This window comes from Macaca mulatta, chromosome 7 (assembly GCF_049350105.2).
Source record: "Macaca mulatta isolate MMU2019108-1 chromosome 7, T2T-MMU8v2.0, whole genome shotgun sequence".
NCBI classification, from domain to species: domain Eukaryota; kingdom Metazoa; phylum Chordata; class Mammalia; order Primates; family Cercopithecidae; genus Macaca; species Macaca mulatta.
The window spans coordinates 36592864-36619753 of record NC_133412.1 but is presented as its reverse complement, the minus strand read 5'-3'; the positions used below and the strand labels follow the sequence as shown (position 1 = coordinate 36619753).

General features: G+C 44.0%; 1 protein-coding gene across 4 annotated transcripts in view; it reads left to right on the top strand.

The window, feature by feature from the left end:
* The window catches only part of MYO1E (myosin IE), a 238920-nt gene that overhangs the window by 72959 nt on the left and 139071 nt on the right, over positions 1-26890 (top strand). For all 4 annotated transcript variants that reach the window (XR_013395631.1, XM_077939508.1, XM_028850992.2 and 1 more), the window contains exon 2: positions 26285-26428. Coding sequence is in view for 3 of the 4 variants with exons in the window: in XM_077939508.1 (XP_077795634.1) it covers positions 26285-26428 (144 nt within the window). In the remaining variant the exon portion in view is untranslated. The remainder of the gene's footprint in view (positions 1-26284; positions 26429-26890) is intronic.

Genomic DNA, 26890 nt, shown 5'->3' with positions numbered 1-26890 from the left:
GCCTATAATTCCAGCACTTTCAAAGGCCATGGCAGGAGGATCACCTGAGCTTAGGAGTTCAAGACCTGGGCGGCAACATAGTGAGACCTCATCTCTACCAAAATTCAGAAAAATTAGCCAGGCATGGTAGTGCACCCCTGTAGTCCCAGCTACTCCAGGGCTGAGGTGGGAGGATCACTTGAGCCCAGGAAGTCAAGGCAGCAGTGAGCCCTAATTACACCACTGTATTCCAGCCCGGGCCACAAGAGCCAGACCGTGTCTCAAACAAATAATAAAAAATTAAAAAGCCAGACACGGTGGCTTACACCTGTAATCCCAGCACTTTGGGAGGCTGAGGCAGGTGGATCACTTGAGGTCAGGAGTTTGAGACTGGCCTGGCCACCAATGTAAAACCCCATCTCTACTTAAAAAAAAAGAATAATAATACAAAAATTAGCTGGGCTTGGTGGTGTGCACCTGTAATCCCAGCTACTCAGGAGGCTGAGGCAGGAAAATCACTTGAGTCAGGAGGCGGAGGTTGCAGTGTGCTGAAATTGTGCCACTGCATTCCAGCCTGGGTGACAGAGTGAGACCCTGTCTTAAAAAAAAAAAATCTGACAAATGTGGTACATGATCCTGCACCAGGGGAAAAAATAAGTCATAAAGGACATTATTGGGGTAATAAAATTAGAATATTGACTTGTATAAAAAGTGTTCTATCAATGTTAAGTTTCCTGGCCAGGTGCAGTGGCTCACGCCAGTAATCCCAACACTTTGGGAGGCTGAGGTGGGTGGATCACGAGGTCAGGAGATCGAGACCATCCTGGCTAACACAGTGAAACCCCGTCTCTACTAAAAAATACAAAAAATTAGCTGGGCGTGGTGGCAGATGCCTGTAGTGCCAGCTACTTGGGAGGCTGAGGCAGGAAATAGCGTGAACCCGGGAGGCAGAGCTTGTAGTGAGCCGAGATTGCACCACTGCACTTCAGCCCGGGCAACAGACTGAGACTCCATCTCAAAAATAAATAAATAAATAAATTCCTAAAGTTGTTATTTATGCTGTAGTTAATAAGAGAAAATGTCCTCACTGAAATATTCAGGAGTAAAAGGGCATAATGTATACAACTTATTTTCAAATGTTTAGGGAAAAAAACCATATACATATGTGCGTGTATGTGTGAGTGTGTGTGTGGGTGTATATATATATATATATGAAAGAGGAAGCAAGCATGGCAAAATGTTACAAACTGGTAAAGTTACTGAGAAACTAAACTTTGGGTAAAGAGTATGTGAATTCTTTGTTTATTTTTGTAACTGTTATGTTGAAATTATTTAAAAATAGATGGTTTAAACAGCCCTACCTTCATTATCCTGCACTCAAACACAAAACAAATAAAAAACCCAGTTGTCTCCTACTCTGGGATGGATCAGCAATCACTAAAAGGACTAGGAAGAGGCCTCCATACCCTCTGCCCCTCACCCTTGCTCCAAAATCAAGTCCCTCCAGTTGATGTGGACGGTACCTGCAGACAGACACCTACCAGCATATCCCGACTGTGTTTTAAGGGCAATTAGGCCCAGGGAACTGCTGGGCAAATGAGCTGTTCTCCCTAGGCCTTCATGCTGGCCTGTGTTTGTAAGAGCCCCAGCTCTGCCCTGCAGAGCCAAGAATTTTCTCAGCAACAGTAATGGTGGCCGCAAATTGAGGTCAGTAGGAAAACAGATCTGTTTTGGTTTGTAATGTTGCACACAATTTGATGAGTGAACCGAAAACAATGTACCCCGGTGAAGGGGACAGCCTGTGAACCCTGTGTTTGGTTCTGAATATCCTTGTGATGCCCAGCATAGGAAACAGGAAACATCAGTTAAAATGGGAAATTGCTGTGGGCTGGATTACTGTAATTCCTTGTCTTACTTAGAAGTTGGCATGGAGCAGTGTCCTTCATCCACAGCGTGATGTTGCTTGCTTTTCTATGCCTTGATAATTTTGCCCTTTCTTTAGGGTGGTGCATTACTAAGCTGAGAGGCTTTTAGGCTGGGATTGCTACCTTTTAGTATGCTTAGAAATTGTGTTTTTAAAGAGCTGTTTGTTTTTTCCCTGTCTCTAGGTTAAAAGCAGTCTAGCTCCACTGCTGGTTCTGGTTCCCTCCTCCTGCCCCCTCTTTAGGTCTAAGTAGGCGAGATTGAGCACACAGAGGGACTCACAGCTCAGCTTAATAATAACCCTGCAGTAAGTGACATAGCCATTGTTACGCTAGACAGATGCACAGAGGTAAGTTCTCCAAAGCAGATGAGCCCGACCGGAAATCTGCGCGTCAGTCCTTCCCCATCTCTACCACTCCTTTGGGGTCCTCTAAAACAGAAAGGGAATTTTGCCAGCCTTTCCACACTGTAACATGGAGATAATTATACCTGCTCTCCGCCCTCCTCGCAAAGTTGTCTTAGGACTCGCCTGGGATGATTAACGGCTAAGTCGTGAAACACTGGAAGCAAATGTGAGGTGGCGTTATTTTCTCTCACTGCATGGGGATCTGACTACAGTAGTTGGGTCCTTTCCCTCTGGAAAGAAGACAATTTTTCTGCATGACCTGGGCTGCACCCTCTGATGGAGATTCCATCTTGGCTGCCTGTTTCCTGTCTCTAGTGCCAAGTACTCAGCCTTGCCTTCCTGGCCCTCCTTCGGTCGGCTCTATTTTCCTACTTAACCGAGGCTACCATTCCCTCAACACAAATCCCCCTTTCTAGTCCAGTTGGTCTTTTTAGGGGGTTCTCACGTGGTGAAAAGCTCAGTGCAAACACAAGCGATGTTGTTGTCCTCATCCATGCCTTTGCTCTCCTTGTTTCCCTCTCAGGAATGCCTTTTTATTCCCTCCTTTCTCCCAATTCAATGCTTAAACTTTTTTCAGTCCTAACTCAAATCTGGTCTCCCTGAAGCCTCCTAGGATGACTCAACTTTTAGTGATTTTGTCTCATTCATTACTTCATTGAACAGGCATTTACAAAGCCATTTATGTGCATGGCTCTTTATTAGGACAAGGAGAGTTCAGAGATGAGGCATGCCCCATCCTCAAGTCACTTACAGTTGAGAAACGGAGGGAGAGGAGATATAAATAAGCCATCAGTGGGGATCAGAGGACAGACAAGATTACCGATAATCTGGGAACTTGCAGGCTTTAAAGAGATAGCATTTGCATTGGGTCTTCAAGGATGGTCTATAGACTGAACATGCAGGATATTTGGTCAAGGTGGTGAGAACCTCATGGGCCAAGATGCAGAGGTCAGATGTTCTATGCAAAGAGCCCCAGGTAGACTGGTGGCAGGAGCATGGGGCATTGAGGGGAATAACACTGGCAAGGAGAGTGGGCTATGAGCTCGGCTAAGGAATTTGAACCTCAATGACTGGCAGGGAGGAGCTCCCCTGAGGGCAAGAGAAAGACCCTGTCTGTTAGGCCGAGTCAAACCCCAGTCCTGAGTGGGCTGAGAACAACAGAGGCAAGGGAACCAAGAAGGCCTGTGTTCTCCCCCTGAGTTGCTGTGGCTGCCATTGCAAATTGGGAGTGAGAAGGCAAAGATACTGGCATTTCCAGGACATTTTGTGGTATGTGGCATGACGTGACCAAGCACAGCTATCCGTCACTATCCAAAGCTGTTTATTTCCAAATTCAATGGTGTTTGGGTAGGACATTTGGAAATAAGGAATGCTCCTTTGTCCAAATCTATTCGGGATAGGACGTAGTGAGATTCCAGATAAGAGGTGATTTATCAAAAATTTTATACAGATCTATTTAGTTACTGATTTTGGAGCTCAGAGAATGAGGGATATCTGCCTTCGAAGGAGCTGGCCCAGGAAAATCTCAGAGACCTCTAAGGGGCATGATCATGACATAGAACTCACACCAAACCATCTCAGAGTGTTACGGTTTGTCTAGTTGTTTAAGGTAAGTGGGAGTAGTATAAAATGTTTCAATAGTTAGCAACATGCACACCAACCAATCAGGGTGGACGCCAGCCAGACGCTCTTTCCAGTGGGAACTGAGTATCAGTTCTGTATATATGTCAGGATTTCTGTTGTTATTTTGTTTTGTTTGAGACAGGGTCTTGCTCTTTCACCCAGGCTGGAATGCAGTGGTGCAATCACGTCTCACTGCAGCTTTGACTTCTTAGTCTCAAGCAGCTTTGACTCTTCGTCTCAAGCAGTTCTCCACCTCAGCCTCCCAAGTAGCAGGGACCACAGGCATGCACCCCCATGCCGGGCTAACTTTGGTATTTTTAGTAGAGACAGGGTTTCACCATGTTTCCCAGGCTGGTCTCAAACTCCTAGGCTCAAGTGATCTGCCCACTTCAACCTCCCAAAGTGCTGGAAGTACAGGTGTGAGCCACCACACCTGGCCATATATCTGGGTTTTTTGTTTTGTTTTGTTTTTGCTAAATCAGATGAAAAAACTTTTGAAGGCTTCATTTACCTTTTCTAAATTCACTGTGATGCCTAAAACAACACTGTGCATATGTTAGGGGCTTAATATTTTAGATTTAGCTGAATTTCATTAGCTTTATACATATTTTTTCATTTTACAAAAAATATTTATTTTATTTTGAGAGGGAGTCCTACTCTGTCGCCCAGGCTGGAGTGCAGTGGTGTGATCTCGGCTCACTGCCACCTCCGCTCCCAGGTTCAAGTGATTCTCCTGCCTTGGTCTCCCACATAGCTGAGATTACAGGTGCCCACCACCATGCCTGGCTAATTTTTGTATTTTTAGTAGAGATGGGGTTTCACCATGTTGGCCAGGCTGGTCTCAAAATCCAGACCTCAAGTTAATAATAATGCCAATGTTATGGATTGTTGGGACAATTAAATGAGTTAGGATATGTAAAGCGCTTAGAATGTTGCTTGGCAGATAGTGAACCCTCAATTAACTGGGAGGGGGTTTCATTCTAAGCCAGTGTGCCTTCCATCTGGTCGATTGGGGTGATTGTCCACTGCCCTTCTTTTCCTAGCAGAATAAAAAGGGTGCTTTGCTGAGTTCTGAACTGTTTTCTCCCACCACAGTTGAGACTTACTCCTTACCTGTGGTGTTCGGACCATTGGTACCCCGTGCCTCCCTGCTCAACTCCAGAAAAGTGCCTTTCTCAGCCCAGCAAACAGGACAGTTTAAACAGTTTATGAGCCGAGGCCTCCCCTTTGTCTACAAACTCCCATTTGCCTGCCACCTCCAATCCTATGGGATAGATCCCCCTGACACTTTATACAGCAAGTTCACCTCTCAAGCTCTGGCTTGTAGAAATTCAGTCCCTTCTTTGGTGATGTGGATGCCTGAAGTGGTAGATAGTGGGCTCTGTTCAGATAAGAAAAGACCCCCTAAATGGGTGGACCCGTGCTCATTTCACGGTCTTGTTTGTAGCTATAGTACTGTCGCAATTCAGTTGAGATTTTCATCACACTGGTCAGGAAATTCATAGTGAAGGTTACTACAGCAACCTTAACTCTGCTCTGGAAAGCATAGCCCTTACAATGGGGCCTTTCAGAGGCTGGCCCTGGAGCCGGGCAGTGATTCAGTCTATTCAAAACACAATGGAGCAAACCAGAATAGAAAGGAACTGCACATTGTTTTAGACCTCCCATTGCCACCTGTGGCATTTCGCATTGTTGTCCATCCTTGCGGACAACGTGAGTTTTAGTCTCTCTAGTAACGCACTTCAAATTTCAGAACTCATATACCTGTCAGTCGTAATACATTTCATGGGAGTTTAAATACTAATAATAATTCTGTAGTGGTGTACAAACTCACAGCCAGAACATGCTGCAGAAACACATGTAAGAAAAGGTGGATTAAGACTTTTCGTTTGGAGACAAGGGAATCACCCATTGGATATGTTTGAAAATATTCAAACCACTCTTCAAAACTGATGAATTTGCCTTGAAATCCTGTAAAACGATCATGGATTTTTTTCTTTAAAAAGAATGAAATCTTTAAATGACCAATAGAATAAAATCACCCCTTGCCTTTATCCACAGCCACTCAAAACAAATCCACTCACCAAGCAAAAATTACTTAACAATAGGAGCTGAATGGTTTACTTACATTTTTAAATCTAGAGAGTGTTGGGCAGATTTTTAAAAGCTGAATTTAGCAATTTCGCAAGTGAACTATAGTTATACCAAGCTGTGGTTTCCTTAGAATGGAAGTTTGAAGGAAACTTTTTCTTATTTTTTTTTCCTTTAGAGCATTTATGGTATTTGATTTATTCTTACTGCTTGCCCTGTGATCAAACAACTTTTCTTTGTTGTATATTTAGATCTCTAGGGTTGTTTTATTTCCTTCCCTTCCTTAATGTATCCCTCATGTTTAATTTAAATCATTTGCTTTTTATCTTCCTCGGCATCTCAAGCTATTTCTCTTTTTGTTAATCTTTGTTCTCTCTCTCTTTTTTTTTTTTTTTTTTTTTAGTGTTTTTAGTAGAGATGGGATTTCACCATGTTGGCCAGGCTAGTCTCTCAGGTGATCCACATGCTTTGACCTCCCAAAGTGTTGGGATTACAGGTGTGAGCCACCGCGCCCAGCCACCTTTGTTCTCTTTTTGCTGCACTGAATTAAGAAAAAAAATAAATAGATAATTGAAAGATTTTTTGTTTTGTTTTGTTTTTTGTTTTGTGCAAAACTAGCAACTACTTCTGTATCTTAAACACAGCAACCTCCAACAAACACCAACAAACAATCGGTGAAACCTTTCCCTTTTAACCCCAGTGAACTCGAATTGACAGGTAGTCACACCCAGGTATCTTTGGGTGTTGGTTATTTGAATAGGAGGTAATACTGTGTTTTTGGCCCAACTCCAAGGAAAGGAAGGGGTCACAGACCAACAAAGACTATCAGGAGTGCTGGTGCTGCTTTTCTTCATATTTTGGGTCTCTGGGCTCAGGTAGGAGACTTTTGTGTACTTGGGAGCAGAGTATCATACAAATCCTTTCAGCATTTTTGCAACCAGAAACCATGCAAATGTTTTTGCAAATATGCTTGTGGTCTTGCTGGCAGTTTGTGAGCACGGCGCTCTGTTTGAGGTGGTGATGTTGACTTCTATTTTCTATTCATTGTCCTGACCCAAATCGAGCATACTGTTTTGTACATAACTGTGTGAGCACACTCTTTTGTACGTAATGCGTATCAGTTGGTCTCCATTCCTTGCATAAAATGATTTTTACTATTACTGCTTTGAGATAATTTGTGTGTTTATCCCAGAGCCTTTGACTCTCATTCCTGTCAGTACAGCAAAGGAATCCGGCATTTACTACCAGCTCTGACTTTGCAGGGTTGAGAGTGGCATGCTGTTTGACTTTGGAAACCATGTTAAAAATTCCTCCAGTGGATCCCTAGCTGGGACTGTTTTGGCAATTGATGTCTATCTTGCCTACTTTTTCTGAGGATGTCTGTGAGGTTATTTTTAACATATTCAAGTTGTCTGATTGTGCTGAGGCACCTTTGTCACAAAAGAAAGTCACAGTCTATTTCCCCTGCGAAATTTTTGAATGAGAAGCCCTCTCTTACTGAACACCAGGCATGGGGAGTCTCACTTTGAAGCTAGCTACGAGGCATGCTTTCAAGGAGACAAGACAGAGGCCCAAAGATGTCGCAGGGTGGCTCCAAAGCTCTGATCTCAGCTTTGCTGAGGCATCTCCTTTGCCCATGATCTTTCTAAGAGTCTATCATTCAAGGTATCCAAAATGTCCCTCTGTTTAGAAAGGGTAGCTCTGTTCCGTAGCCAAAGCAACACTTCATCCAGTTTACCACTGTGGGACCTAAAGGCAGCTTCAAGGGTTGCATATGAATCCTGGCTCTCAGAGGACATCTCCGGTGAGATATTTTCACCGAGCGGGGAATCCATTTCTTCTGTCTTCTACCGTAGCCTTAATAGAAGCTCTCAGGTTTCTAAAGCCACCACATCAGTACAGATCTGGATTCCAGGACACCACACACTCTGTCACCAATTTTTTTATCTGTTAAATGGGGATCACAGTACCTCCCTGTTTCTAGAATTCTTTTGAAACCAAATGAAACAACGTGTGCAAAACACCTAACATAGCATTGGGCACATAGTTGGTGCTCAAGAAAAGCAATGCCCATTCCCTGTTCCACAAATTTTGTGGGGCACACTTCTTGATGTGAGTTGCCCTTTGGATGCCATATTATATTTCACAGATACAATGAGAAGTAAGTATTCTTGGAGAAGGAAATCCAAAAATTTCCTTGCATTTTCTAGGGAGTTGTGAGTTTTAAACTGGTGTGACCCAGCCATGTCCATAATCACATCAGACATGGTCAGCTTGTGTTTTGCTTTCAATTTTAGTGATTCTGGCAGGAGAGAGTTACTACTGGAAGGAACACCTTGAAATGCTACAGCCAGAGATCTCTAACTAGATGACAGCTTTCTAATTTCTGCTTGTATTGCCCCTCATCTTCTGGGGATTGCCTTTCTCCTCTCTGTCTGTCTTGTTTCTAGATCTTAAGCCAATGCCTTAACTCTCGCTTTCTGCCCATAAACAGAGGCCTGTGTCTTGGGTGGATGACAAGGGGTTCTGGGAAAGAGATCTCCAAAGTGGGGTCTATGCACTTCTGTGTGCAAGGTAACTCACTGGAAAGAACATACTAAAACCTAATTTGTGTTTATCTTTATATTGAAAACTAAGATAAATTAAGCTGCTCCCATATTTAATATTTGGATGAACCCCAGTCTCCTCATGCAGTTTGTTTGCCAGAGGGTCAAGGCTCACAAATGGTATTACTTATTATTTGAGAAATTCAAATTATGTAAATGCCTGGACTCAGCTGATTATTTTATGGTAAGCATCCAAAATAGTACCTTATTTTTCTTCCCAGAAACAAAAAACTTTTGGTACAGGTTTGCTCGGAGGGACTGGAAGCAGAGAGCTGCACAGTGCTGGACTGGGAGTCAGAAGCCCCAAGTTCTAGTCCTGGTTCCAGTCTAGGACGGCCCCGTGGACACATGCTTTCACCTCTCTGGCGCTCAGGTCCCTCATCTCTAAAGTAAGCGTCTTGGACTGCTTAATCGATAGGCCAGGCCCCTTCCAGCTACAATATTTTAGGGTTCTGAATGTAAATATAGAAGTATTCTACCCCTTCCTTATCCCTCCCCCTTTGTTGTTTGTTTAAACACCTTACTTTTTTGCCTACAAGGCATCAGTCTGTTGCTTACATGGTCTTTGTCACTGGCTTCCGTTTTGGTTAGCCTGCTGAACTCCCTGTGTGTCTTCTTCACAGCTCCCATCTGTCTTCCACTTTTCTGTGGCGGATCCCTGTACTCAGAGAATCCCGTATTCAAATGACTCACATTTATAGGGTCCAATTCTACATCACTTGAGCATCATGAAACTTTACAAGTTCTGTATTTTTTAGTTGAATCCTGTCTCTCCTGTTATCTTCTTCTTAGCCAGATGAGATGACAGTACCCAATCTCTTTCTTGAAATATCATATATCCAATCAGAGCTATATTAGTGGCTAGCAGTATCCCAGTGCACTTATTAATAACTAATGCAAAACTTTACTTAGCTGCTACTGTGAGCTAGAGTAATATGAAATCTCTATGCATTATCTCATTTAATGCCCTCAAAAGCACTGATGGGGCTGGGTATGGCAGCTCACACCTGTAATCCCAACACTTTGGGAGGCCAAGACAGGAAGATCACTTGAACCCAGGAGTTGGAGACCATCCTGGGCATCATAGTGAGACCCCCATCCCTACAAAAAATAAAGAAATTAGCCAGACGTGGTAGCACACACCTGTAGTCCCAGCGACGCAGTAGGCCAAGGCAAAAGGATCACTTGAGCCCAGGATGTCCAGGCTGCGGTGAGCTGTGATTGTACCACTGCACTCCAGCCTGGGTGACAGAGTGAGACCCTGCCTCAAAAAAGAAAAGAAAGATTAACAACAAAAAAAGTGATATAATTATTTGCCTAATGTTTGGTGAGTTGGTGAGTGACAGTGGTCGTACTACTTGGGTTTAAGTCAAGGAATAACTGTTTGCAAACTGAGAACTGTAAGGAGTGCCTCCGCCCACCATGCAGTCCAAAACCCATCAGGAACATGGCAGGCTCGCTGAGTGCCTTCACTCCGCACCATCGATTGCCATGTATTTGTATAACTATCATCTACTTTACAGGTTTTTATTTGACAATAATTGATAATCAAACATTCATTCGTTTTCTGATCCACTCCTTCTAGTTGAGGGTTGCAGGTGGCCACAGTCTATCCCGGCAGTTCAGGGAGCATGGCAAGAACTGGGCCTGGACAGGGTGCCATCCTATCTTAGGGTGCTCACACAATCCCCCACACTCACTCAGACTGAGACCGTGTCAACACCCCAATGTACTCAACGTGCATGTCTTTGGGATGTGGGAGGAAACCCTCACAGACATGGGGAAAACCTGCAGACTCCTCACTGACTGGACCAGGAATCCGTTTTTCTTCCTCATTATCATTATCACAAAATGGCATCATTCGAGGACCTGCTGTATTGGCTTGCTGTTGGACTTTTAATAAAGATCTAAGCGGGTCAAAGGAAGGCAGAGTCTACCTGTTTGTGGCCACCCTAGAAGCATACAACAGTGAGGGTCCTGGTAAGATCAGTGAAGCCGTGCTGATCTTCCAAGTTAGTTTTTATTGCAAATTAATTCCAGAGCTTGCTGATTGAACTTGGGGCTGGGGAGGTGACAGCAACTGCAGGTAGCCCTCAGAAAGTCTGTAGGGAAGGACGCATCCACGGAAGATAAGGCTCCCATCTCTGCGTGCTGCAGTGCTTGCCTTCTGCACACTGGGCTTGCGGTTTGGGTGTGGGTTCTGAGAGACAAGCCCGTAGTAGGCCCATTAGAAGACAGTGCCTCCCTTCGTGTCTGTTCTAGGGCTTTTAGTTGAATTATCAAGCTTGTTCTTAATTTTCCCCACCCCTTCTAAATTGTTCAAGCCCAATCCTGTTTTTATCCCACTCCTAAAGTTCAAGGTATGGGCAAGATAGCCCTGCATCCTCTGTCAGGTGATGGAAGGGAGTGAGAGGATGAACTTGTTTATGATCACACATTGAGCTGCCCTGAGCCTGCAGGACCCTTGGTGACACTGATCTGCCATGTAGATTAGTGGCTGCTCTTGTGGCTTCTCCCTGAGATGTGCCCACAGGACTCTGATCTCTGCCACCCATGAGCCAGCTGTGGTCTGAGATCTCTGTTTGTAAACATGTCTCATTGATACTAAAGGCCCCTAGACCAATGCCCTTGTGGCTACATTTTGCCCCAAGAGGGACATGGTGCCAGTGTGCCATAGATCAGAGCAGATCAGGCAAGCCAAGGGTCCAGAAGTGACCATGCCAGAAACAGGCATATTCCTCACTTCAGTCTTTGGTTCAGCGTTGGCTAGTGGTTGTTGCGTTCAGGGAATGCTCCTTGCCCCTGAGCTTGACTTTTTTTCCTGGACTCAGTATCCCTATAGCACACCCACAACAGAGACTGTACCCACATCAAGACACCCCTGATCGCATCCAGACCCTTCCCCACTTAGCACATCCAGACACAGTACCCCTCAGTGAGAGATGATACACCAACACCTTACCTGTGTCACCGCTACTTAAAATCCAACTCTTTCTACTCTCGTGGAGTTTCCACGTTGGCTTTTGAAAGACAGAGATAAGAAAATAATTTCGTCAACCTTATAAAACTTTAAAAAATTGAGTTCTTATTCAGATATGCCCCAAACATTTTTCAGAAAAATAAGGCAATCTGAGAAAACGGTAACATGTGAGTAGTTGGTTAACTATGTCAGCATACCTCCAGCATTTTGCATGACTTATAAATAATGCATATTTTGTAAGCAGTATAGGAGAGATTCTTCCAAGGATAGGATAGTCCTGACTTTTTGTCAGGTTGATATCAACTCTGCCACAGCCTGCTGATAACTCTTTGCATATTTTTCTTTTTCTCAGAATAGCAGTTAATTTAGGGTTTCTTTCTTCCATGGTACAGAGTGATAGTTCATATTATGTCACAAGAAATTGTTCAGTTACCTCCCTGTCTTTATTTATATGCACAGCTGCTGGTATTTCTATCTAGTCTCCCTGCCTCATTACCTTGGCTTCCTAATTCAATTAGAGAAATGTATTGAGAAGCTACTACTTCAGAGACTATCATTTTCAAACCACAAATTAGGACACAGAGTCTGGTAGGATTTTTGACTTACAAATCTGTTAGGCTGGTGCCACTAATAGCAAAAACCACAATTACTTTTGCACCGATCTGTATGATTAATAAAAATCTTATCAATGGACATGCAAGCACTAATTTGGTATGCATTTAATAGGCTGACTTAATTTTTTCTTTTATTTTCTTTTTCTTAAAGAAGTTTTTTTCACTTTTATTTTTAAAATTGATTTCAACTAATTAATTTATTTTTATTTTTTTTTATTTATTTATTTTTTAAAAGACAGTGTCTGGTCAGGCGTGGTGGCTCATGCCTGTATTCCCAGCACTTGGGGAGGCCAAGGTGGGTGGATCACTTGAGGTCAGGAGTTCTCTATTGAAAATACAAAAAAAAAAAAAAATTAGCTGGGCGTGGTGGTGGGTGCCTTCTGTAAGCCCAGCTGCTACTTGGGAGGCTGAGGCAGGAGAATTGCTTGAACCCGGGGGGCGGAGGTTGCAGTGAGCCAAGATTGCACCACTGCACTCCAACCTGGGCGACAGAGTGAGACTCTGTCTCAAAAAAAAAAAAAAAAAAAAAAAAAAAAAAAAGACAGTGTCTTGCTATGTTGCCCAGGCTGGTCTCAAACTCCTGGCTTTAAGTGATCTTTCTGTCTCAACGTCCACTGGGATTAAGGACATGAACCCCCATACCTTGCAAGATTGCTTTAACTGTAAATAATAAAATTCTGTGAAACTGGCCTTGCCCAAGGCACAGAGGCATGTGAGAGGTAGAGCTTGTACCCAAGTCTGTTGATTTTAAACAATTGCTAGATTAGGAAGAAAAGTTACAATACTGAATCGTATTACTGAATGTCTAAGAGCTTTGCACTTAAAAACAAGAGTGATGACAGGGGAGCTATCTTAAGGGACTGTTAAATGCTTGATGCATATGGCATGCTAGCAGAACCACAGCTGAAAAGACAAACATCAGTGTGACTCTTTTGTCATTTGTTTGATTAAAATATAAGCAGAGTAGAAGTGAAATGAGCATTTGTCATATTAAGGAATCTCAACCATTTGATTCATATTATTCTGTAGCTTGAAATGTCCTTACCTCACTAATGATGTGGTGAAGATTAGCCTGTTACTCTGTTTAAAAAGTTAATTATCCAGGTTGGGCATGGTGGCTCACACCTATAATCCTAGCACTTTGGGAGGCTGAGGCAGGAGGATTGCTCAAGCCCAAGAGTTTGAGACCAGCCTGGGCAGCATAGTGGGACCCTGTCTCTAAAAAAAAAAAAAAAAAAAAAAAAAAAAAAAATTGTTTTTTGGTAGAGAAACACAGCCAGGTATGGTGGTGCACACCTGCAGCCCTAGCTACTAGGGAAGCTAAGGAGGGAGGATTAATTGAGCCCTGGAGGTTGAGGCGGCAGTGAGCTATGTTTGCGCCACAGCACTCCAGCCTGGGTGACAAAGTGAGACCCTGTCTCAAAAAAAAAAAAAAAAAAAAAAGGAATCATCCAGCCTCAAATGTCTGTTACTCTTAACTGGACTACTTACAAGTTTAAGAGAGGGAGAATTGTTTTTAGGGGCAATATCTCTTCCCTTCGACCTCCTGAGTTGGGGGCAAATAGAAACGCTTTGGAAACTTATTTCTTCCTTGGAGCAGACTCTGGGCCCAGGACTCCCATTTACCCCACGATAGCTGCTGCCACAGCGCCGCCGTGTACCTGCAGCAAACATGTTCTGAGGTGAACCAATGTAGCCTGGCATTTATTCACCCAGCTAGTACAGATTGGACACTCCCATGCTCCAGGCACCACCCTGCTGGGGGGACATGGCAGGGGGCAGAGGTCATCCCAAGGCTGACCCCAGGGCGTGGAACTTTCTCTGTCTTGTGCGAGGATGTGCAGAGCCAGGCTGCCCTGTGGGCTTCTAGCTGCAGGGCTTTCTACCAGGTATTCTGTTTACCACATGGTACTTCTTTTTCTTCTGTTAAAAAAAAGAGGATAATACAAGTACTTGGTGGTGTCATTGGGCAGAAGAAAGAAGTTGATACATGACACATAGTAAACATGCAATAAAGCCGTTACTATGAACTTTAGAATTATTGCTGTTTCCAGCTGCTGTTACTTTATTATGAGAGGCAGTAGGTACAGTGTTTGAGGGCAGAGATTTGGAGCAGACCACCTGGGTTTGAAGCCCAGCTGTGGGAGCTGAGCAAGTTACTCAACCTCCCTGTGCTTCATTCAGTTTCCTGCCTTGTGAAGTTGTAAGGATTAGATAAGTGATATGTAAAATGTTTACAGCAGTGCTTGATATGTAATAAGAATTAGCTGTTATGTGAGAATAATAATAATGTATTTCATTCATTCAACGAATACTTGGGGGTTGCCCATGCCATGCATCGTGGCACTCTACTAGGTCTTGGAGCAGAATAGTGAATAAGACTTGGTCCAGGGGTCAGTTTAATCAGGGAGTCAGGCACTCAGGTAATGATGTTAGAGGAGACTTCTAAACAAGATGATGCCTGACCTGTGCGGGGTGAGTTTAGTAGGCATAGAGTTGGGGGTGAGGTAGGGAGGAGTTCGTAGAAGAATACCCTAAGCTGGGGGACAATGGGAATGTAGGTACTAAAGATCCCACCTCACACACACACTCTGGAAACACAGAAACAAAGCCCAGTATGATATGCACAGAAAATGGTGTGTTGGGAACCTCAAAGCTGGGAGAAAGCAGGGGTTAGAGATGGACAAGGACAGGCCAGAGAAGCCTCACTAAGATTTGCACTTCAAATGCATGCGCAGTTACCTTGAGGGGGTTCCAGACCAGGCTTGTGAAGGCAGCCACTGTCCTCTGACTGCCCGTCTCCCTGGGATGAGGGCAACCAGAGCCCTTTTCGTGCCCTGTAGGATGGATGCCCTGAGCATCTCAGAGAGCCTGGGCTGCCTCCCTCCACCTCCCCCTCCCTCTCCCTTCCCCCTCCCTTTCCCCTCCCTTTCCCCCCTCCTCCCCTTTCCCCCTTCCCTCCCTTCCCTTCCCCTCCCTTCCCCTCCCCTCCCCTCCCCTCCCTTTCTATCTTCTCTCTTCTCTCCTCTTCTCTTCTCTTTTCTTCTCTTCTCTTGTTTTCTTTTCTTTCTTGATGTAGTCACGGTGTGTCACCCAGGCAATAGTGCAGTGACACAATCACGGCTCACTGCAGCCTTGACCTCGTGGGCTTAAGTGATCCTCCCGCCTCCAGCTCTCGCGAGTAGCCTGGACCACAGGCATGTGCCACCACGCCCAGCTAATGTTTTAATTTTGTGTAGAGATGGGGTCTCGCTATGTTGGCCAGGCTGAGCCACCACACCCAGTCTTCAAAGGGGCTTTTGGTGAGGATCAGAGATAGGAGCCACCATTCTAGGGTTCCTGGAGTTTGTGAGGGAAAGAGGACAGAACCATTCTGGTAGTGCTTGCAGGAAGCACTTCCTGAGACAGAAAGAATACAAAGCAGGTGCCCAAGAGAATTTCCTGCTCAGCCTGAGGACAAGCCCAGACCCTGGGGACTACTGACATGTCCCACCTGTGGTTAGAAGGGTTTTCTGAGGTGGGAGGTGTAGATAGAGCAGGGGCCTTGGGAGCCCTGATGGAAAGTGTGGGGAATTTAGAACACGAACACAGGCCGGGTGTGGTGGCTCAGCCTGTAATCCCAGCACTTTGGGAGGCCGAGGCGGGTGGATTATGAGGTTAGGAGTTCGAGACCAGTCTGGCCAACATAGTGAAATCCCATCTTTACTAAAAGTACACAAAAAATTAGTTGAGCGTGGTGGTTTGTGCCTGTAATCCCAGCTACTCGGGAGGCTGAGGCAGGAGAATGGTGTGAACCCAGGAGGTGGAGGTTGCAGTGAGCTGAGATTGCGCTACCACACTCCAGCCTGGGTAGCAGAATGAGACTCCGTCTCAAAAACAAAAAAAAACCAAAAAAACAAAACAAAAGAAAAAAAAAAGAACACAAACACAGGGTAGGTTGTACTTGCGAGAACAAAACCTAGGCTCTCAATTTTCCACAGCAGAGTAAAATACGTTTGGGAAATAGAACAGAAGTTATTTAAACTCCCTATGGCTAGACTTGAAATTGACAAGAAAAGGCCCAATAGGGAATGCCAGTGTGTCCCCAGGTGTGGAACATAGCACCAAGATAGACCTTAACATCGGTATTACAACCCCACATTGGTATATTTTACAATATTTGTCTTTTCCTTTCCTTTTTTAAACAGGGTCTTGCTTCGTCACCAGGCTGGAGTGCAGTGGTGCAATCACAGCTTACTGCAGCCTTGAACTCCGAGGCTCAAGCAATCCTCCCACCTTTGCTTCCCAAAGCCTGGGGATTACAGGCATGAGCCACTGCGCCTGGCTTACAACATTTGTCTTCGTAGCTATTTTTACACATTGAAGAAACAAAACTAGCACACCAAACTAGCACCAGGTTTAATCAAAATTATTAAGGACAGTTTACAGAAAAATTTGAAGCATAGTACTGGTGGAACATGGATATAGGAAACTTGCTAAAATAGTTGAAAATGACTGAGGTTTGGGAAAGATTGCAATATGGTATGGTGTATGTCAGAAAAGTCATGGGGGCCGGGCGCAGTGGCTCACACCTGTAATCCTAACCCTCTGGGAGGCCGAGGCAGGCAGATCGCCTGAGGTCAGGAGTTTGAGACCAGCCTGGCCAACATACTGAAACTCCGTCTCTACTAAAAATACAAAAATAAACTGGGCGTGGTAGCGCATGCCTGTAGTCCCAGCTATTCGGGAGACTGAGGCAGGAGAATCACTTGAACCAGGGAGGTGGAGGTTGCAGTGAGCCAAGATCACGCCATTGCACTCCAGCCTGGGTGACAGAGCAAGACTCTTTCTCAAAAAAAAAAAAAAAAAAAAAGAAAAGTCATGGGGAAAGTCAGACATGGTAATCCTAGGGCAGACATACCTCATGGAGGGTGGGATACCTTCCTGCTTCAAATGGTGTTAATATTGAAAGAACCCGTAGGTTGAAAGAGGTACAAACTTGAACACGTCTTTACAAAGCGAAGAGGAAGTTACATAAAGACCTTGCTTTGCGACCTGTGGTCTGGCGATGGGTGGCTTCTCTTGGGCAGCGTGTCATCCAGGACACCCTTGTCCTCATCCTGTAGTGGGTTAGAGGTGGGGATGGGGGCGGCCTGGCAGCTACAAAAGTTTCCACAACAAAGCCTCTAAAACTGGGTAATCATCAACCTCACCAGTAAAGCCACTACACAGTTCCTGACATGAGATTAGTATTTGGTACAATGCTTCCAGAATAATCAAAATTTTTATAATATTTTTTCGTGTGTGATGATATTAAACAGTGGTATTTGAAGAGTAGCTGGCCCTTAGTAAATGTCATGCACCGTAATTCATCACACCTAACATGCTACTGGTTATAAAAGGAGCATCATCATTTTATTTACTGCATTGAAAAATAAAAAAAACACTGCCAGTTAAGCTATGACACATCATTGACTATAAGACATCCTTTTTTTTTTTTTTTTTTTTTGAGATGGAGTTTCACTCTTGTTGCCCAGGCTGAAGTGCAATGGCGTGATCTCAGCTCACTGCAACCCGTGCCTCCCAGGGTCAAGCAATTCTCCTGATTCAGCCTCCAGAGTAGCTGGGATTACAGGCATGTACCACCGTGCCTGGCTAATTTTGTATTTTTAGCGGGAACGGGGTTTCACCATGTTGGCCAGGCTGGTCTTGAACTCCTGACCTCCAGTGATCTGCCCTCCTTGTCCTCCCAAAGTGCTGGGATTACAGGCACAAGCTGCTGCGCCCAGCTGATTATAAGACATCCTAATTTCAGAATGTGAAAATGTGAAAAAAAATACATCTTAGAGTTGACGGAACGCATCAACTCTTCATTTACAACATCTTATCTTTGAACTGTTCATTGATATAGAAAAATGATCTTTTTGAGATTAACATTTCAGGCAGAGAAAGTAAAAGAAAGCCGTTGTGTCTCTTCCTTCTGGGGACCTATTGTTAAAAAAAAGAGTTTGCTATATCTGCGAGCTGGAATAAACAAAAAGAATTGGAGACTGAGTTGACATGAAATAATAAAAAATATGGAAAACAGTGTCAGACATTTATATATTTCGTTCTGCTTAGCGACATTCCTTCACATCCATTATCTTATTTGATCTAATTTTTTTTCACAATGAAAACAGCTCTATGTGTGTATATTTTATAGATACACACTCAGTAGAAAAATAAAACCATACAGAAATTACACTTAGAGACAAACAACCACAACATTTTAACAACTGTATTTTTGTACAGAGATAGTGCATATAAATACTATCATATGTTCAATCAAAACAAATTTGGGGCTCGTTACCATCCCTTGTTATTTTTAACAAACTTTTTTTTTCCTCCTCCTTCTAACCCACTCAACCAATGTTGCTAGCTTGGTGTTCACCTTCCATGCATTGGATCATGTCATCATGTAAAACCAACTCTACCCCTAAAAGGATTGGGGGTGGTTTGATGGTTCGTCTTATTTGATCTTTCCAATGGCCCGGGGGCAGTGTAGTGTTATGAACCCCTTTTTGCTGGGGAGGGGACAGGCTCTGAGAGGTGGAGTGATTTGTGTGACACTCTATGGCTAAGTGGCACAGGGTCTTGGCTGGGAGGGCTAGTCTTTGAGAGTTGTCCTTGGCTTTTTTGAGATCAAGTTGGTCACAAATACAACCTTGCAGCCTGAGACAGTCCCAGTTGATGCCTCTTCCTCCAGCTTTATTATTAACAACTGTCTCTTCTGCATCAAAAGTGTCCCAGGTTGAATGGTGCGTTATATGTTTGCTCTAGTGGTGGAACCCTTCTCCAGTGGGGGCCAACTCTTCTGGGAAAGTTGATTCCAGACACCACCAAGAGATCACCGGACCCGCGGTAAATCTGGAGCCAGTGTCTACCCTTGGACTTAACGATGATATTGGAAGTGAGCTGTGGTATAGCAGAAAGAGCAAAGAAAAGGAAGTCAGAAATCCCTGTGTCAAGTCTCAGGGATTAAAGGAGACCACGTATGTGTAAATGCTACACAAATAATGAATTTGTGGTATGGTCACATATATTTAAGTGGATGAAACTTTATGAATAAGCATATACTTCATATTCATTGAGTATTCCCTGCCCCAAGCCTCACATGCCAACCCCCCAGTGCACTTTTCCACCCACTCCAAGCAAAGGCAACATGGTGCATTATGACCCCAGGTGTCAGTTTCTCCATTTGTGAAATAGTGCAGAAATTATAATACTTGTGTCTTGCAAGTGTTGTGAGAATTAAATGAGATAATTATGTAAAAAGCATTGGCACATATTTCTGGTTTCAGTAAATGTTAGTTCCAATTACCTAGGGGTGTAAGGGAATGAGAGTGGTTTGTTGGCTACTGACTACGCTGTCCCCTGTGCACTGTTCCAGAAACACTTTTTCTTTGTATTGTACTCTGTGCACTGAAGTCCAGCACACACATACTTGCTTCAGAGATACATCTTCCCATCACCAAAATATTAGGAGGTTTAAATTTCATAAAGTTGAAATAAAGTGCAAGCCCATTGCTGGTTTGCAGACCAGTTTGCAAGCCCACTGCTTTGTATGTAGCAGACAAATATTTTTGGCTGAGTTTTCATAATTTGCAATGGAAATAAATGTTTTTGTCCAGTAAAATGGCAGAAATGTAAAAGGTGGAATTCCAGAATGTCTTAAAATTAAAAGATCAAAGTGTTAGCAGGTAGTTCCTTTCCTGTTATTACTCACGGAGACAGAAAAATCTCATTAAAAAAACAAGCTCAGTTCGACTGCAGGCCAGAGTGTTACCCATTGTCCATTGTTCACCATAAGAATATGGTTTATCTGCTTCTCAGGGTGATCCACTTATAACACTGGGGGCATTCTAGTCCCAGGTTTTCTGAAGTCAGGTCTGCTGTCCTATTGTGCTCATGGGCCACCTAAATGGCCCAGACATGATACTATCTTATTGTCCGGACAGCATCTTCCAATCACCTTTCCAACCTGGAGTTAGCACAGAATCCAGTCTTAGGACAGTCCTAGCTTTTGACTTTGAGAGTTTGGTCAGTGTCCAACAGCACCCCAGAAAATGCTCAATTATATTGATGTTTCTATTTCTTTTAAGATTTTACTGACACATGCATATGGTTAAAAATTGTGAACTGTACAGAAAGGTCTAAAATGGAAAATAAAAGTTACACTTCTCTTAGAACTCCAGGTTTTCTCCCCAAAAGTACCAACAAAACAATTATAGCACACATGCCTTTTTAAAAAAAATTACACAAATTCAATAATTCCATTTCTGTTCCACATATTGACTACTCTTTCAATGAAACAGTGTCTTGAAGCTCTTTCCATATCAGTACATGCAAGTTCCTTTAATGACTGCAAAGTACTCCTTTGCAGAGTGTGCTGTATTCTGATCAGTCCCTTAATGATGCTTCTGTTTCCCTATTACAAACTTTGCTACAGTGAACAACCTTGCCTATGTATCTTTTGCAGGTATATCTTGAGGTAATTCCTAAAATATACAGTTGCCAGCTCAAAAAGGATGAGGCTTTGATTTTTTTGTTTGTTTTGTTTTGTTTTTTTGTTTTTGAGACGGAATCTCGCTCTTTTGCCAGGCTGGAGTGCAGTGGCACGATCTCAGCTCACTGCAACCTCCGCCTCCTGGGTTCAGGCGATTCTCCTGCCTCAGCCTCCTGAGTAGCCAGGACTACAGGCACATGCCACCATGCCCAGCTAAATTTTGTGTTTTTAGTAGAAACGGGGTTTCACTATGTTGGCCAGGATGGTCTCGATCTCTTGAGCTTGTGATCTGCCCACCTCGGCCTCCCAAAGTGCTGGGATTACAGGCATGTGCCACAGCACCTGGCCGAGACTTTGATTTGTATTTAGTCAATTACGTTTATATATTGGTCTGTGTCTCTAAAATTTCAATACTGATTTCCAAATTGCTACCTAAAAATACTGTGCGGTATACTCTTTGTAGAAGTTTGGAAGAGTACTGATGGTCACCTCCTCCCCCCTGCCCTGTACGGGGGCCTTGTTGTACTTACACAACACACTTAATTCTCTCTCTTTTCTGGGCATTTGAAGGCATTTGAAGATGGTGGTTACCCAGTATATGGGTAACTCCTCCTTTCTCCCAGATGAATCAAAGAACAGTGCTCCCTGGGACACTAGTAAAGTGTTTGCAAAACCGCTGCTCTGTCGGCCGGGCCTACCCTGGGGCTGTCTCCTGGGCAATGAAGGTGGACTTTCAGGAGAGAATAATCCTCCCTGTGTATGCTGACTCACCTTTGCTCTTCCTGGTCCCCACCCTGGTAAACACACCCCAGTTAGTGAGGTTCCACCTTTAAAAAAATCAGTCAGGGAATCACGCAGCTGAGGTTCCCAGCCTCAAGGCTGAGTTCTTCCTCTGTGTGAGGGACTCTGGTGTTTGGGTGCCACCTCTTAAATGTTAGCAACAAACCAGGCTATTATGTGGATAGGGGCGTACCCTACTTTCCAGAACTTGCACATGAATCAACTGCTTTTTAATAAACTACATCATCCTTAGAAACTGAATGTGGATCTAAGAGTGTCTGTTCTCAATCTCTATCTAATGGAAATTTCTCCCTCATCATTTGTAGGAAGTCTCAGGGGTAAGAGTAACTTTTCATTATTGTGACTACATTCATGTTGTAGCTGGCATGCCCGCCACTGCCCTCCTCCCTTTGCACAGTGTGCCGCGCTCCCCAGGGGCTGCTGGAAAATGCAATACCTTGTTGAGTGTCCACCTGTTTAAAATGGTACCATTTTTAGCGTGGGAAGCAAAAGAGAATTCGTCAAAAATGAAGCTCGCCTGAGAGTCGTGAGGTGGTAGCCTTTGCCCTCTGAAGAGAATGGCTGTCCTCACACTGATGAGGAACCATCTCTGCTGCCCCCTCCCAGCACACATGGCAGCCAAACCTGCCCCTGCCTGTCAGCAGGGGTAGAGGAAGAAATGAGGGGCAAAACAGGTGTGAAGGGTTAGTTGCTCCAGAGCCCTAATGCATATTCTCACAATTCCAGGGTAGTAGTTTGTGTCTTAGAACAACTTTCAGCCTCTGCTCCCTAGATCGCAGGATTGTGTATGGTAACGGTGCCCCACCACCCTGCCCACTTACTCCCAGGATTCAGCGGCTGTGTGCAGAGGCCGTGTGCCTCTGGACAAGTCACACTAGTACTAAACTCTGTTGTCCCCAACCCAGTAACAGAAAAGGGTTTTTGTTTCACCGTGGGGAACTTTTCAGCTCCCCAGGCTGTGCTGAGAGCCTGCACATCCATGTTTGGTTTCCAGCTTTCCTGACAACCTTAGCACCCTCTGTTAGAGCTTCCCAGCTCAGCCCTAGCCCAGCTTTCGTTGATCCACCTTGTCCTTGACGCTCTGGGCAGGTCAGGTTCTCCCAAAGGCTCTGAGTTGCTCCCACCTCCAGGTTCTTTCCTCCCTCCCTTTGCCTCATCTGGGTGGGTTTTTGGGGGAGTGGGGAGAAGAAACACATAGTGAGGAGTGGTCACTAAAGACGGAAGTTATCATTAGAAAACCTTGGGCAGTTTACAGTTTTTTCAGCAGTAAAATAGAGATAGTAATACATAGTATGGGGGGAGGGTTGTGAAGGTTGAATGAGTTCACATATGTGACTATAATTGCCTGGCAGAGGGAGGGAGAGACAGGGAAGGGAGACAGTAGTTAGGGAGGGAGGGCAGAAGAGAGACAGAGAGAAAGAGAGAGAGAGAGAGACTGATATGTGACCTACTGGGTATAAAAAAAGTATCAAATCAAAAATAGCTTTGGTGTTTAGTCTTTAATGCTAAGAAGAGATGGTCATGAATAAAAATTATATGTTATTTTTTGGTTTGTTTGTTTGTTTTTTGAGACAGAGTCTCACTGTATCACCCAGTCTGGAGTGCAGTGGCGTGATCTCAGACCACTGTAAGCTCTGTCTGCTGGGGTCACACCATTCTCCTGGCTCAGCCTCCTGAGTAGCTGGGATTACAGGCACACACCACCATGCCCGGCTAATTTTTCTTTTTTTTTTTTTTTTTTTTTTTTTTTTAGTAGAGACGGGTTTTCACTATGTTGGTCAGGCTGGTCTCGAACTCCTGACCTTGTGATCTGCCTATCTCGGCCTCCCAAAGTGCTGGGATTACAGGCGTGAGCCATCATGCCCAGCCTAAAAATGGTGTGTCTTTTTAATGATACATTTTGTTTTGGAGACAGTCTGTCATTCTGTTGACATGTTAAACTTAATGGCTAGAAATATCCAGTAAGTCATTCATTTAGGAGACTGAACAAACCACGTTTGGATGCATCCATAGTCATTGAATCTTCGGTTCACATCTTGCCTTTGTTACTTATTAGTTGGGAGATCTCAGTTTCCTCCTATGTGGCATGGGAATATTAACTCCTCTCTCCTAGGATTGCTTGCAGTAGTAAGTAGATCACCCTCCACAAATCAAATAACTAATTGCTTTGCATATTGTAACCACTGTCACCTCGTTGGAGATCGCAGACTGGAAAATTAGTCCTCTTCGAGCACTAGAGACTGGGGCTAGGAATCTTCAGTGTCGAGTGATATTTGGAACTATAAGACTCAATGAACTCCACTGTGAGTGCTGTTCTACTAGGAAATAACTACCGTGAGAAAGAGGAGGAAACAGCCTGTGAGTGGGGGCAGTCAGGAATGTGTGTCTGTGCAGTGAGACACAGAAAGACTGATGGCTTTGATGGGTTATGCTAGGAAGGCAGTTTCTTTGGATCAGCACAAACATATACACCATGACACAGAGCTTCTCTGTTTCTTGTCCTTTATAGAAGTCTAATAACCACTTATTAACAGCCCTTGTGTTTTGTTCAACGGTGCTTACATTTTTAGACGTCTATGAGGGCTAAAAACCAACCAACCAACCTACAGGTTGGTTACTCTGGGACCTTAGTTTTCTGTGCAGAGTTACCGTGGGTGCCCAGAAACCTGGAAAAGGTGGGGAGGTGAGGAGAGGAGGAATCACTGGGAATTATCTGGCTGGACAGAGACCATGGGCATTCAGTGGAAATCTAGTGAGTCACGCTGTGGCCAGTGCTTTTTTCTCTTTCTGCTTTGCCACAAGAGGAAGAAGGAGTGGTGAGGTCTGAGGTAATTTTGTAGAATTGATGCTGCATGTAGTTCTGAGAATGCCAGATATAGAGAGTTTCCCTCTGCAAGACAGCATGGGTGGCAAGCCTTCCAGAATCCCTTCCCATGTATCCTTTTCCGGTGGTAGCCCCTTCTTGGCTGATTTTAGAAGATGACTTTTCCTAGAGCCTCTTAGAACTTGCTGTTAGCAAAGGATCTGTGTTTCCCATAGAAAAGAAAGTAAACCATTTAATGAATTTTTAAAATAAAATTTGAAATGGCTTCTATCTTGTGTCTTTTCATCTTCTCCTCTCAAAAAGCCTCCTTTTCCCTTTTTTCATCCTAGTTTTGATGTCTGAGCAGTTGGCCCGTCTAGATACCCTTATTCAGAATTTTTCTCTCCTTCATTCAAAGTCCCCCAAGTAGTGAGCAGGGAGGGAGCAGGGGTGAGTCTCACCCAGTTCAGTGCCCACTGCACTTACCCATTGGCGACACTCCCAGTAGAATGCAAGCATTTGAAGGTAAGGGAGGATCTTCCAATATTGTCATGTAATATTTGCCATTACCTCATATTTATTAACTTTTTTGCTGATAAGTGTAGATTATAATAAATGTCCTTCCTCCTCTGGTCTCCTCCGGCAAATTCTAAATATCTTAGACCTACTTCAAATGGCTCCTTTTCCGGAAAGTCATTTCTTCTGCCTCTCCCAGGACGAAGTGGCCTACCCTCCACTCCTGGAACACCCATTTTGTGTGTGTATGTGTTGACTGTTATTGATGTGTGAATCACTTTGTTCCATCATTATCTAGGTGTCCTTCAAGGAACTTTGAACTGCCCAAGTGCTCAGCTCCCCAAGTGCTCATGAATCAACTTTGTTCCATCATTATCTAGGTGTCTTCATGGGACTTTAAGCTACCCAAGTGTGCCATAAGAACTTGGCATATAGCTGAACACATGGGGAACCCCACTACAGAAATGTCAAATGAAAGGAAGCCCTGCAGTCCACAGAGTGTTCAGAGGCCACCCCTGGTGTGAAGCTGAAAAATGCTAGACGTAGATGAGGGCCACAGCTTCGTCTACCCAAGGGGGCCACGCAGGGATGAGGCCTTCCTCTCCTGGGCGTGTTCCGTGATCTCATTTCGTCTGTCCTGTCCACATCCTTGTTATTAGAGCAGTCATCAGTCATAAAAATGTAGCCATCTTTTGAATATGGAAAGACAGTATTACATGTATGACAGTGATAGGTTTATGAAGGGAAAGTAATTTAGATGACTTGAGAAATTATGACTGTGTGACACAGCCTTTGTGTGATACACATTCTGTCCAGTTCTGGGTTCTATCATATAATGTGCAAAACGAGACTAGAAAGTTTCTGTGTCGTTGCTTATTTTCACTGACAAATTCAACACAACAGTATGGTTGAAGGAGTCATCAGAGACTATCGATCATGCGTTATGCTGTATTCCTGACACTGTTTAGCACTTCATGCGTGTTGTTTTGTTTGATCCTTACAGCAACATTGTGAAGTGGGTCTGTCTCCCATTTTACAAATGAGAAAAGAAGTCACTTTGTGTCACTTCAGGGACACAGTGAGGAGCTTTTCCCCACTTAGTCTGTAGATAGCAAAGCTGGAACTCGAATCCTCATCTTATTGATTGCAGAATCTTTCTCTGCACTGCTCATTCTGCTACATTTTATTTGAAGAATATTTGGGACACAGTGAGCGCTTAGGGAGCTTTTCCCCACTTTCCTTAGTCTGTAGGTAGCAAAGCTGGAACTTGAATCCTCATTGATTGCAGGATCTTTCTCTGCACTACTCATTCTGCTACATTTTATTTGAAAAAATATTTGGGAAATTAACAGCATTTTCTCTTTGTTACTACAGGGGAAAACAAACTATCCTAGTAATTGTGTGTTTTATGTTCCCAGGGAAGCAAAGGTGCCTACCGATACCATTGGCAAAGCCACAATGTCAAGCACAGTGGTGTGGACGACATGGTGCTACTCTCCAAGATCACAGAGAATTCCATCGTGGAGAATCTGAAGAAGAGATACATGGACGACTACATTTTTGTATCCTTTACTGGCTCCTTTGGACATTTCTAAGTGATATTACCATGTCCACAGTTAAATTGTGGCTTTATGCTAGGTGCAGCAGCTCACGTGGGTAATCCCAGCAATTTGGGAGGCTGAGGCAGGAGGATTGCTTGAGCCCAGGAGTTCCAGACCATCCTGGGCAACACAGGGAGACCCCTTCTCTATTATAAAAAACAAACAAACAAACAAAAAACTGAACTTGTGGCTTTATTCCTGCTTGAGAAGAGGTGTCTGAAAGTCTGAATGGATGCTGTGTGCTCACATTGTTTTCACAGTTTCAGAATGAGGTTTTGTATGTTTATATCACTTGGTTCAGGCTGTGCAAAGGGCAGAGACGATGTCCAATTATTCTCCTGGCATTTCACAAAGTGAAGACGTAGCCAGTATTTACCTATTTTCATCTATAATATTGTCCCTTTGACATGCTGTAGTCATGCA